The sequence below is a fragment of the Ovis aries genome, chromosome 4, assembly GCF_016772045.2.
Source record: "Ovis aries strain OAR_USU_Benz2616 breed Rambouillet chromosome 4, ARS-UI_Ramb_v3.0, whole genome shotgun sequence".
In the NCBI taxonomy this organism is placed as follows: Eukaryota; Metazoa; Chordata; class Mammalia; order Artiodactyla; family Bovidae; genus Ovis; species Ovis aries.
Genome location: NC_056057.1, coordinates 68,333,036 through 68,346,027, shown reverse-complemented (window position 1 = coordinate 68,346,027; position 12,992 = coordinate 68,333,036). Strand labels below are relative to the sequence as shown.

At 41.8% G+C, this 12,992-nt stretch overlaps 1 protein-coding gene across 3 annotated transcripts in view; it reads left to right on the top strand.

Annotated features, from left to right (window-relative positions):
* Nucleotides 1-12,992, top strand: part of CHN2 (chimerin 2) — a 343,495-nt gene that overhangs the window by 171,202 nt on the left and 159,301 nt on the right. For all 3 annotated transcript variants that reach the window (XM_004007934.5, XM_060414780.1, XM_042248636.2), the window contains exon 3: nt 571-626. In XM_004007934.5, coding sequence (XP_004007983.1) covers nt 571-626 — 56 coding nt within the window. The remainder of the gene's footprint in view (nt 1-570; nt 627-12,992) is intronic.

Here is a 12,992-nt window from a genome sequence, read left to right as displayed (position 1 = left end):
AAAATAGTTAAGGAGCTAAGCATCCATGGTGATGGGCAGGGCAAAAATGGAACTCATGAAAAAAGAAATGACTTGGAGCCTCATTCACTCGCAGAATCAATTGTGTCTTTGTCTATAACTAACATTTCAGAGAATGCCACTTGTCTCCTAAGGCCATTCTTTCCCTGGTATTCTCATCAGCATTGAGACGGAGGGATCCTATTATGTGATCTTACTACTTAGGTACTCACAAGTAGAATTTCATCTTTAAAATTGTCAAAAGAATTTTAGTCTTATCTAGTCTTCCAAGAAAGCTATAACATGAACAATGCCAGTAACAATTATGAAACTAAATTGTCCTTATGAGAATTTTAAAAAATCAATTTTGCCAGTTTATATTCATTGTGACTCATTTCCATATAAATGATCTGACTTGACTCTGTCTAAAAATGGGTATCTCCTTTGTTTTTTGGTTGAGAAATTTGCAGTTCTTGAAAGGTAGTTAGGTTGAGCTATTTGAAGCCGTGTTGGTATGTGCTGGTTGTTTTTTTTTTTTTTTTAATTATAATTCTCTCTTTTTCTGTTTGGCAGTGTATCAGTTACAACAAGAGGCCCCTCGTCCCAAGAGGATCATTTGTCCTGGGGAGGTCAGTACTCAGCTATTTCCAATACACCTCATTAAATATGATGAATGGTCAGCACTGTGTTCATATTGGAGAGCCTTCAGATTTACTGAGAGTTGATTTCTATTAATGTTTAAGTGTCATCAGATTTAACATCTAAATAATCTATATTTTGAAATCAAGTGTTATTTGAAAAATACTAACTTGTAATCAGAAGTCTTACATTTTTCACCACTGCAAAGGTAATTAAGCATCTTTTTGTAAACTCCCCAAAATGTGAATTCTGTTTTTCCTTTGCTCCTGCAATTTGATACTTTTATCGCTTTTTTTTTTTATTATGAAATGCTTCCAGCAGAGAAAATGCAGAGAATGATAAATATCTGGACACTCTCAACACCCATATTTAGCAAACCTCTATGCTTTGTCATATTAAAAAAAATATCCCTATGAGAAGAGTGACTGGGTTTTTATTCTTGGAGATAAGCTTAAAAGTATATTGACTCATAAAAATGCTTCCTAGCCACAGAACTTTCCCTGGCCCGCCTTTACTTGTCAGTTCTCTTATCATCTGGGATGCCAGCCAGATTGGAAAGGCAAGATGAAGGCTCTGTTTTCTGGTTTTATGCTGACCAGTTGCTTTAATAGCCAGACTAAAATCCTTCAAACAAAGGTCTATGGGTCCTTGCTTGTTTCTGTTAGTATGATTTTGCTTAAATAGAGAGTAGCAAATTTCTTTTAAAGCGTCACATCTGCCTGATCGGGGGAAAGACTCTTAATTCCAATAACCTTGAGAGTCATCCTTGACATCAGGACTTTCTGGCAGACTGACTAGATCTGCTTTTGAATCTGTATCAAAGACTTAGGTACATATGTACCCGCAACCAGAGCCAACTTACTACTGTTTCATTAATGCTTCTACGGAAGTCTTTCTTCTGTGGAAGGGCACTGAAGTTCATCAAGTAGTCTGAATTTTAATAGAGTGAATACTCTCATCCCAGGAGTATCGCTTGGGAGGAGGAAATATTTGATCTGAAAGGAAAAATTCAGAATGAGATCAGATCTTTATTTGGTGGTATGGTCTTTTCTGTCACTTACCCTGCTGACTGATGTCCCTTGGTTTTTCAGTAATATCCAAATAAGAGAAGATTGGGATAAATAACAGAATTTTTTAATGAAAAGTTTTAATTAGGGTATTTTGGGTGGGCACTAAGAAACAAGTTATTTAAAATTCCTTCAGTCCTACTTCATACTTGATACTACTACTTTATAGTATACTTTTTACTAAGTACTTTATAAAGTATAAAGTATACTTTATACTTAGTATTTTGCCATCAGAAAAATATATGACCATGTATAGGGAGTTAGAGAACTTTAAATGTCTATGAAAAGAATGTTTGTGGACTTAGAATTCAACAGAAGTCTCTTCCTCACTCAGTTGCACCGATTCTTTGTGACCTTTTGGACTGTAACCCACTAGGTTCCTCTGGCCATGGAATTCTCCAGGCAAGAATACTGGAATTGGTTGCTATGCCCTCCTCTAGGAGATCTTCCTGACCCAGGGATTGAACCCTAGTCTTCTGTGTCTCCTGCATTGTAGGCAGATTCTTTACCCACTGAGCCACTGGGGAGCCCCACATCTCTTCCTAGAGTTATTAATTAAAAGTCTACTGGCAAAGTCTGGCACCAGAACTTGTAACCCAAGGAGATAGTAAATGTTCATTTGTTCATTTATTTTATATATGTGTATTGTATATAATATAGAGGGAGCCTACTCTGTTCTGACTTTCATCTAGGTGTTGGGAATACAGCAAAGAACCTGGCTATTGGTATCTTGAGTGTTTTATTAATTGCAGGCAATTAAAGGCATATTTAAGGTATTATCTGTGTAGGGGGGTATAAAAGAGAGAAAGAAAGAGAGAATAGAAAGAAAGAAAGAATCCAAGCTCTTCTTTGTTTCTCAAAATCTTGGAATCATGTCCATCATCCTGTAAGCCAGGTAGAATGTTAGCAGTGGAGATAGGTGGATTCAGATTAGCTTCATGAAGGCTCTTCACAGAGTTCCGCTGAAACTCTTCAGACATCCAGTCCGAGCATACAGGGTGGATTCCAGTATACTGTAGCTTACTTCAGTATGCCCCAGAAGTGGGATTGCTGGGGTCATAAGGTAGTTCTATTTGCAATTTTTAAGGAATCTCCACACTGTTTTCCATAGTGGCTGTACTAGTTTTGCATTCCCACCAACAGTGTAGGAGGGCGAGCATCTTTTCATGTGTTTTGTTAGCCATCCGTATGTCTTCTTTGGAGAAATGTCTATTTAGTTCTTTGGCCCATTTTTGATTGGGTCGTTTATTTTCTGGAGTTGAGCTGCAGAAGTTTTCCTTTGTTGTGCAGAAGCTTTTAATATTTCCAGAATTCTGGGAGGTGGATCATAGAGGATCCTGCTGTGATTTATGTCTGAGAGTGTTTTGCCTATGTTCTCCTCTAGGAGTTTTATAGTTCTTGTTAAAGAGATTGTCTTTACTCCATTGTATATTCTTGCCTCCTTTGTCAAAGATAAGGTGTCCATATGTGTGTGGATTTATCTCTGGGCTTTCTATTTTGTTCCATTGATCTATATGTCTGTCTTTGTGCCAGTGCCTGCTTCTTTAATGTCACACTTGCATCGGAAGGGAGCGCCCCAGAGGCCTTAGCAGAGCAGAGCTGTGTGCCACAAGCCACCGCCACCTGCTATGGCTGACGGATATGGCTCATGTGCAGCTGTCTTCTTCCTTCACTCTTGTCCTCTAAACCAAGCTTTGCACCTTTTGACACTTATCAATCTGATTCATTAATAAGTTATGTCGGTGGAGGCTGGAGTCTTAGGTAACTTTGCCCCTAGGAATTCCAAATCTCATTTCTGGCAGGAAACCAAACGCGAAAGGGATGTTCATCGGCTCTGTTTCCTCAGCAGGTGGTGTGGGGCCCATCCAGTCAGGCAGGTGTCGGGCGATAAAGGGCCGAATGTGCTGGAGCGACAGGTGCTGCTGAGATGAGTGCCAGTGTAGCTTCAGGGCCCTTTGTCCTTCCGTGCAAATAATTCCTGCACACATTGCTCAGTCTCCCAGGACTTGGCCTCCTCCTAGTGAAGGCCCTTCTTGGATGCTGGTGAAGCCATTGCTTCTGCTGCAGAGGATGTTTGAGCAGACAGCTCTGTGCCTTGTAGTACACCTGTGTGCTCAGGGGATGTGCCTAATGAAGACAGAAAGCCTTTCGGCTTGAGTGTGTGGCCAGAGAGACTGAAACTTTATTAACATATTTACATAAAGCCATAAAAGCTGTTTCCTTTGAAAACCCTTCTCCCATCAGCCACCTTGTCCCTGGCATGTCACCCCGGGTGTGTTGCTCCAACACATTCCATCTCTTTAGTTTCTCTGATGCCTAATAACTTCCCAGGCTGTGGGCCCCTCTCAGGTCTGGGTCCTCCCACTGAATGCGATAAATTCCACATTGGAGCGCCAAGTGAGTCTGCAGTTACCAAGTCATGGAACTCTGCTGTTCAAGGGCACAGACGCAGGCCAACCTGACTGGCATGCTTGGTGGCTATCGATGAATACTGACCACCTAGTGGACGTTGTTGGAGAAGTAGCAGATCAAGGGTATAGACTGATTCAACAGGCGAAATCCAATGAGCTTTGCAAACCCAGGAAGGGGAGCCTGGCTGCACAGTCACTTGAACTTGTCTGCAATCCTTGTTCTACCACTTTCTAGCTACTTGAGTTAGAGCCTAGCTCCTACTCTCTCTGAGGGATTAAGGTCTACCCCCAGGGCAAACAGCTACTTTGCAGGGTGTTATAAGTGGGATCTATGCCTCAAGCATAGAGAAGAGGTGACAAGAATACACAGGAGAACTGTACAAAAATTATCTTCATGACCCCCATAATCACGATGGTGTGATCACTCATCTAGAGCCAGACATCCTGGAATGTGAAGTCAAGTGGGCCTTAGAAAGCATCACTACGAACAAAGCTAGTGGAGGTGATGGAATTCCAGTGGAGCTATTTCAAATCCTGAAAGATGATGCTGTGAAAGTGCTGCCCTCAATATGCCAGCAAATTTGGAAAACTCAGCAGTGGCCACAGGACTGGAAAAGGTCAGTTTTCATTCCAATCCCAAAGAAAGGCAATGCCGAAGAATGCTCAAGCTACCGCAGAATTGCACTCATCTCACACGCTAGTAAAGTAATTCTCAAAATTCTCCAAGCCAGGCTTCAGCAATACGTGAACCATGAACTCCCTGATGTTCAAGCTGGTTTTAGAAAAGGCAGAGGAACCAGAGATCAAATTGCCAACATCCGCTGGATCATCAAAAAGCAAGAGTTCCAGAAAAACATCTATTTCTGCTTTATTGACTATGCCAAAGCCTTTGACTGTGTGGATCACAATAAACTGTGGGAAATTCTGAGAGAGATGGGAATACCAGACCACCTGACCTGCCTCTTGAGAAATCTGTATGCAGGTCAGGAGGCAACAGTTAGAACTGGACATGGAACAACAGACTGGTTCCAAATAGGGAAAGGAGTGCATCAAGGCTATATACTGTCACCCTGCTTATTTAACTTCTATGCAGAGTACCTCATGAGAAACGCTGGACTGGAAGAAACACAAGCTGGGATCAAGATTGCCGGGAGAAATATCAATAACCTCAGATATGCAGATGACCCCACCCTTATGGCAGAAAGTGAAGAGGAACTAAAAAGCCTCTTGATGAAAGTGAAAGAGGAGAATGAAAAAGTTGGCTTAAATCTCAACATTCAGAAAATGAAGATCATGGCATCCAGTCCCATCACTTCATAGGAAATAGATGGGGAAACAGTGGAAACAGTGTCAGACTTTATTTTGGGGGGCTCCAAAATCACTGCAGATGGTGACTGCAGCCATGAAATTAAAAGACGCTTACTCCTTGGAAGGAAAGTTATGAGCAACCTAGATAGCATATTCAAAAGCAGAGACATTACTTTGCCGACTAAGGTCCGTTTAGTCAAGGCTATGGTTATTCCTGTGGTCATGTATGGATGTAAGAGTTGGACTGTGAAGAAGGCTGAGCACCGAAGAATTGATGCTTTTGAACTGTGGTGTTGGAGAAGACTCTTGAGAGTCCCTTGGACTGCAAGGAGATCCAACCAGTCCATTCTGAAGGAGATCAACCCTGGGATTTCTTTGAAAGAAATGATGCTAAAGCTGAAACTCCAGTACTTTGGCTACCTCATGTGAAGAGTTGACTCATTGGAAAAGACTCTGATGCTGGGAGGGATTGAGGGCAGGAGGCGAAGGGGACGACCGAGGATGAGATGGCTGGATGGCATCACGGACTCGATGGACGTGAGATTGAGTGAACTCCAGGAGTTGGTGATGGACAGGGAGGCCTGGTGTGCTGCGATTCATGGGGTCGCAAAGAGTCAGACACAACTGAGTGACTGAACTCAGAACTCATGCCTCAAGCATCTAGAATGGTGCCTGGCACACTGTGAATACTCAGTGTTGACTCATGGCTGATTCAGAAATCTGTGAAGAGCAAGTTCTGAGAGAATCATTAGGGACATAGTCAGAGCAAGGACAGTATTTGCTGGATGTGAAGGCAAGAAAGGCAGTGATCAAGAACAAAGCAAGGTGCCTGGGTCAGGATTAAGCCTCAAGGTAAAAAGATACTGAGGATGAGGGACAGAGTACAAGCTGAACGACAGCTGCGGCACCGGTTGAGTTGGGTAAGGTTAGTTACTGAAATAACAGTCTGTTGCTTTCTTGAGATTTATTGCAGTAAATTAATATTTATTGAGCAGCCCAGCACCTGGCCTTCTCTACCAGCATTTTCTGAGTGTTCCATACCAAGAGATGCAAAACATCTTCCAGGATGCAAAATTTCACTTCCCCTTTCTGCCAGTTGTCAACCAATCCTCTCCTAAGTGTTTATTAATTACCAAACGGGTACCTGGGTAGTCTGGCAGAAATTGTGCAGAATATTGACTCTCAAATGTGTGTCTCTAGCTGAGACCTCTCCCGTGAGCTCCAAATACCTTGCTCAATCTGCCTACTTGATCTTTTCAGGTAAATGTCCTACAGGTCATCTCTAGTCTAGTGTTCAAAGGATAACTTTGAACAAGGGCAAAGAATAACTTTGAACAAAAACAACTTTGTCCTTGGACCCCACTGCATTAGACACCTAACTTCAGAGACCTGGATGCCTGTTTTTCCCACATTCACCTTTTTTGTAGCAACCTTCGATTTTGCCTCCAAATAGATTTGGTGTTTGTCACTATTCTCTGTTGCCAGGACTACCCTGTGGTTTGGCTCATCATCCTTTCTTACCTGGATTATTTTTTAAATCTATTCATTTGGCTGCACTGGGTCTAAGCTGCAGTATGCAGACTCTTGGTTGTGGCATGTGGGATCTAGTTCCCTGACCAGGGATCAGACCCCAGCCCACTGCATTGGGAGCACAGGGTCTAAGCCACTGGACCACCAGAGAAATCCCTCTTACCTGGATTATTGCCACTCAGCAGCCTCCAGTTTCATATCCCTGCTTCCACTGTTGGCAGTCTTCCTGATACACAGACACACAGACACACAGACACACAGACACACAGACACACACAGACACACACACACACACACACACACACACACACCATTCTTCAAGCAGGAGCCCAAACCATCACTGTTAGCAATAAATCCAATAGCTTCCCTTCTCTCTTAAAAGGAAGACCTCACCCTGCCTATGAGCCCTGGTGTGGCTCCTGCCTTCCTCGCAGTCGCGTCTGTACCACGATTCTCTGAGTGCACTGCCATGCAGCCCCATTAGTTCTTGCTCCTATCCATCAAACAGACCACAGTGCCCCTACCATAGGGCCTTTGCATTTGCCCTTTGCCTGAAATTCTTGTCCTTGAATTTTCTACATGTCCAGATTTCAGATCAAACTTTACCTAATAACTGAAGCCCTTCTTGAACCCCTGAAAAATTAGTACCTACAGATCCTCTCTCTCATATCACCCTGTTTGTTTTGTTTATATAGTTAATACAATCTCTAATACACTTTTGATCATATTTAACTGTTTCCTTGTTGTCTGTACATCTTTCTCAGGAGAATACAAACACCAGGGACATCACTAGTCTTAATCATGGGTACTTCCCTAGTATTGAGCCCAGAGCCAACCAGCAGTGGGCAGTCAGTAAATATATGGTAAAATGATGAAAAAAAGAGACTGCTATCTTAAGGAATTTTGAACTCTCAGACTGTTACTAATAGCATATCAGATTTACTCAATGCTGTTATTAGGGGAGTCAGTTGGACTTTTGGCTGTTGTTAATGTTCTTACGTAAGCACAGACTAATACTTTTTCCTGGAACATTCTAAATTTCTTTTTGACCTTTCCAAAAGGCCAAAATGTTAAGATTTACTTGTATGGCTAAAGTCAAGTTCCTCAGAATTAAATGAAGAATACAAAATATGCAGAGATTCTTTTGTGACTGTAAATGATTTGGTGTCTTGTGTCATTCTTTTTTTGAAATTGCTGTAGTGAATATGGGATTCTAAAAGGCAGTTTCAAAAAAGGGAAATAAATTACATACTATCATTTTAAATTGTTCTCCATTTTATGCAGCTTTACTCCTCCTCTCCCTTACCATAGAATAATCTATTTTGGAAAAAATATTTTAATGCAACAGTGAATTCTAGAACTGAGTTTTCTAGCATTTATGATCAGAACCAGTTTTTTTTTTCTTGATTATCAGAAGTTAAGCCAAATATGGAGGATAGTGATCTATCTTAAATTTTTAGCAGTAATCCCTTATTTGACCTCCTAGTGATTTGTACTCACTTTTTAAATATTACCTTTTGTGCCCCTTCTCCTTTTCTGTACATGCTCTCTAGTTTTTGGTGTTTATAAATAGCTACCCATTTAATCTCTTCTACTTTATTCATAAAAACTGTTGTTTTAAGCCTGCAAAAGCATTTCATTTTATCATTAAACTTTTTAAAGTCTGATTCACCATACCTAGATTTCACAGTCTCACAATCTTGTAGCTTTAGGTATTTATCTTATCCTGGGCATGTCTGGAAGATCTTAACCAGCCATATTGATTGGCTGTATCATTCTCAACTAACTCTGCTGCTGCTGCTGCTAAGTCGCTTCTGTCGTGTCTGACTCTGTGCAGCCTCATAGATGGCAGCCCACCAGGCTGCCCCATCCCTGAGATTCTCCAGGCAAGGACACTGGAGTGGGTTGCCATTTCCTTCTCCAATGCAGGAAAGTGAAAAGTGAAAGTGAAGTCGCTCAGTCGTGTCAGGCTCTTAGCAACCCCATGGACTGAAGCCTGCCAGGCTCCTCTGTCCATGGGATTTTCCAGGCAAAAGAGTACTGGCGTGGGGTGCCATTGCCTGCTCTGATCAACTAACTCAGTACATTTCAAATCACAGATTTAAAATAAACTCAGAGAGATTTTCTAATATTCTACCATCCTCCTCACTTTCTTCTTCTATTCATTGAAAAGAAGTGTTTTTGAGCAAATGTGCATCAGAGGGAACAAGAAAAGTCTACTGATTCAAGACATCAAGATAAGCTATGTCTTTAATGTAATGAGATTGATTCTATAAGCCACAAACAAAAACCAATCCCATTACCTTTTAATTGGCTTTATGTGTAGTAATCAGAAGGCTATTCCTTCCCTGATGAGAAATATTTCTCTTTTTTTCACCCTAGACTTTCTCCACCAGTCTCTTTTTTCTTCCTTAATATTGACACAACCTAGAATAAAGGGCTCCTGCCATCATTATTCCTTTCAGACTTTCATCTCACTCCCTAACACAGTAAGGCTTTTTGCTTGATGTGATTTTTATCCTGAGCTAGACTTCCTTGGCTTGTAGACCACTATTGTAAAGGGGGAAAACCTTCTCATAAAACTAATGTTTAAAAACTTTTTAGACATATGAGTTTTATTGTTTTCTAAAGTTAGAACCAAGAGTTTTGCACTTCTTTAAATAAAAAGCTTCTTTTTTATTAGCAAGTAATGCTGTCTACCAAAATACATGACCTTCCCTCCAAATTTACTCTTTGGAATATTTTGAATTTCTTTTAATAGGGCATAGACTTTGCACTTTTGCACCTAGAAAATATTTATTCATTTCCAAGGTGATGGCGTGAGCAGAGGATAAGGGCCCTTGAGGACAAGCTGCTATAGAATTTAGAGGCTCAGGAGCTCTGAGTTGAGGGGATGGATGACTAAACTGGAGAGGGCTGCCAAGGAACATCCATGTAAGGTGGGTATGAACTGAGGCAAAAGCGGAAGGTTTTTTCCCTTAAAACAGAATAAGGAAAATGAAGGAGAGATTGATAATTTATAACATTCTTAAGAAGTTGTTTTAGTCCAGTCATGTCCAACTCTTTTGCGACCCCATGGACTGTACTGGCCAGGCTGCTCTGTCCATGGGATTTCCCAGGCCAGAATACCGGAGTGGATTGCCATTTCCTTCTCCAGGGGATCTTCCCAACTGAGGGATCAAACCTGCCTCTGCATTGCAGGCAGATTCTTCACTGCTGAGCCATCAGGCTAACCCTGAGAAGCTACTGCTAGAGATGAATTCATTGTGTGCATGCATGCTAAGTCTCTTCATTGGTATCTGACTCTTTACGACCCCATGGACTGTAGCCCACCAGGCTCCTCTGTCCATGGGATTCTCCAGGCAAGGATACTGGAGTGGCTTGCCACGTCCTCCTCCAGGGAATTTTCCCAACCCAGGGATTAAACACGCGTCTCTTTTATCTCCTTCATTGGCAGGTAGATTCGTTTACCACTAGCACCACCTAGGAAGCCCACGTTGTGTAGTTAGTGTTTTGTTTTGGTTTTTTATAAAGGAATAACTGACAGCATCATGGATTCTGTCATCTTCCCTTCGTCTGTGATAGCTATGACCCAAGATACCATCACTCACAGATGGGGGCAGGAGAGGGGTGGTCCAGACTGAGGGCATGGTGGTTATGAGGTAATGCCCCCATACCAATAGCTATCTGGATGGTATGTGTGCTGTGTGACTCAGAGGTCAGGCCCATCAAAATTTCAGGTGTGGCCAGGACTGTCTGGGATAGGTACAAAGCACTGGATGCACAAGTGAGATTCTAAAGACATGCTTCACATTTGACTCACCTGGTTAAACGTTAACTGAGAAATAACGCTCATAAAGGCAGTTACACTTTGCCCCGAGCAAGCCATGTTTCCTAGAGTAGTGTGGTCTGGCTAACCAAGCAGTGAGATGTTTGGGAAAAAAGAAAAACACATAGATGGCACCGTCTCAGACCGTGCAGGTGTAACTGTGGTGACTATAAAAGATATGGCCTAATTATTTACTGCTGTCCATCTTTCCATAGTAATGAGTGCTAACACATATGAGTGACTTACTGTACACCGAGCGCTGGGTTAGAGTCTCACATACGTAATTTCTCATAACAGTGCCATGCGATTGTTATCTGTCTCCTTTTACAAGAGGAAATGAGACAAAGAGCACAGGAAGGGCAGAGCCAGTCAGTCTCAGATGGTCCAAATCCAGGACTTGGCTTCTAACCCAGTGATTCTGAAAGTGCGGTCCCAAGGCCAGGGGCAGCAGCAGCATCACCAGGGAACCTGTCAGAAATGCAGATTCTTCTGGCCCACCCCAGACCAATGATCTGGGTCTTAACGAACCCTGCTGGTCATCCTGATGTTTGCTCAAGTGTGAGGACCACTGCTAGAGCCATTGTTCTCACTTCCTCTACTTTCTTTTTTGTTTTTAATTGAAGTATAGTTGATTTATAATGTTGTGTTAGTTTCTGGTGTATAGCAAAGTTATTCCATTTTACAAATATGTAATATATATATTCTTTTTCAGAGTCTTTTCCATTATAGGTCATTAAAAGATATTGAATATAGTTCTTGTCCTGTTGTTTATCTATTTTATATATAGCAGTGTGCCTCTGTTAATCCCAAGCTTCTAATTTATTCCTCCCTTGCTTTCCCCTTAGGTAGCCATAGTTTTATTTCTATATCTGTGAGTCAGTTTCTGTTTTGTAAATAAATTCATCTTTATCATTATTTTAGGTTCCATATATAAGTAATACCATACAGTATTTGTCTTTATCTTTTGACTTACTTCACTTCGTATTTAACATGATAATCTCTAGGTCCATTCCCGCTGCTGCAATGGCATCATTTCATTCTTTTTATGGCTGCTGCTGCTGCTGCTAAGTCGCTTCTGTCGTGTCCGACTCTGCGACCCCATAGACAGCAGCCCCTGTCTATGGGACCTGTGTATCCCGTCCCTGGGATTCTCAAGACAAGAACACTGGAGTGGGTTGCCATTTCCTTCTCCAATGCATGAGAGTGAAAAGTGAAAGTGAAGTTGCTCAGTTGTGTCCGACTCTTAGCGACCCCATAAACTGTAGCCCACCAGGCTCCTCCATCCATGGGATTCCCCAGACAAGAGTACTGGAGTGGGGTGCCATTGCCTTCTCCGTTTTTATGGCTAAGTACCTTCCATTTAAGTATGTACCATATCTTCTTTATCCATTCATCTGTCAATAGACATTTAGGTTGTTCCCATGGGTTGGCTATTGTAAATAGTACTGCCAGAAATATTGGGGTGTGTGCAATTTTTCAAATGAGTCTCTCTACTTCTGTTTCATGCTGCTTTCCCTGTACCCTGGAGTAGATAGGAGAATCAAGATGCTTTCTCTCCTAGTGATGTTTACTGTTTGCCCAGCACTAAACTAGACTTTTCATGAATTTCAAAGTCAGTGCCAAGTCATCCCATGGCTGCCTTTTCTTTTCTAGATGTACTTCCTCCTTGATGTTATTTTCCATTCATTAAAAATATTTTGCCTTTGCCTCTCTTCTTTGCTATGTCTAGCTTTCCCATGCCCTCATATGTTGCCGGGGCCAGGTACGAATCTTTGTTAGGGGAATGGTCAGTGCTTAATTTAACCTGGTTTTCTACACCCACCACTCCTCTCCCCAAAAGCTATTCTCCTCAGTCTTATGTTTGTATGACTAATTGACAAAAACGTTCAAATTCAGTTCTAGTCAGGTGATTTGTACTTGTGTCCGTCCATATTCAGTATACATTCTTATGAACTCCAGTTCTCCTTTGATGTTTCCCTTACCTTGTTCCGTTCAGTTCAGTTGCTCAGTTGTGTCTGACTCTCTGCAACTCCATGACTACTGGAAGAACTGTAGCTTTGACTAGATGAACCTTTGTTGACAAAGTAATGTCTCTGCTTTTTAATTGGCTGTCATAGCTTTTCTTCCAAGGAGCACGCATCTTTAATTTCATGGCTGCAGTCACCATCTGCAGTGACTTTGGAGCCCCCCAAAATAAAGTCTCTCACTGTT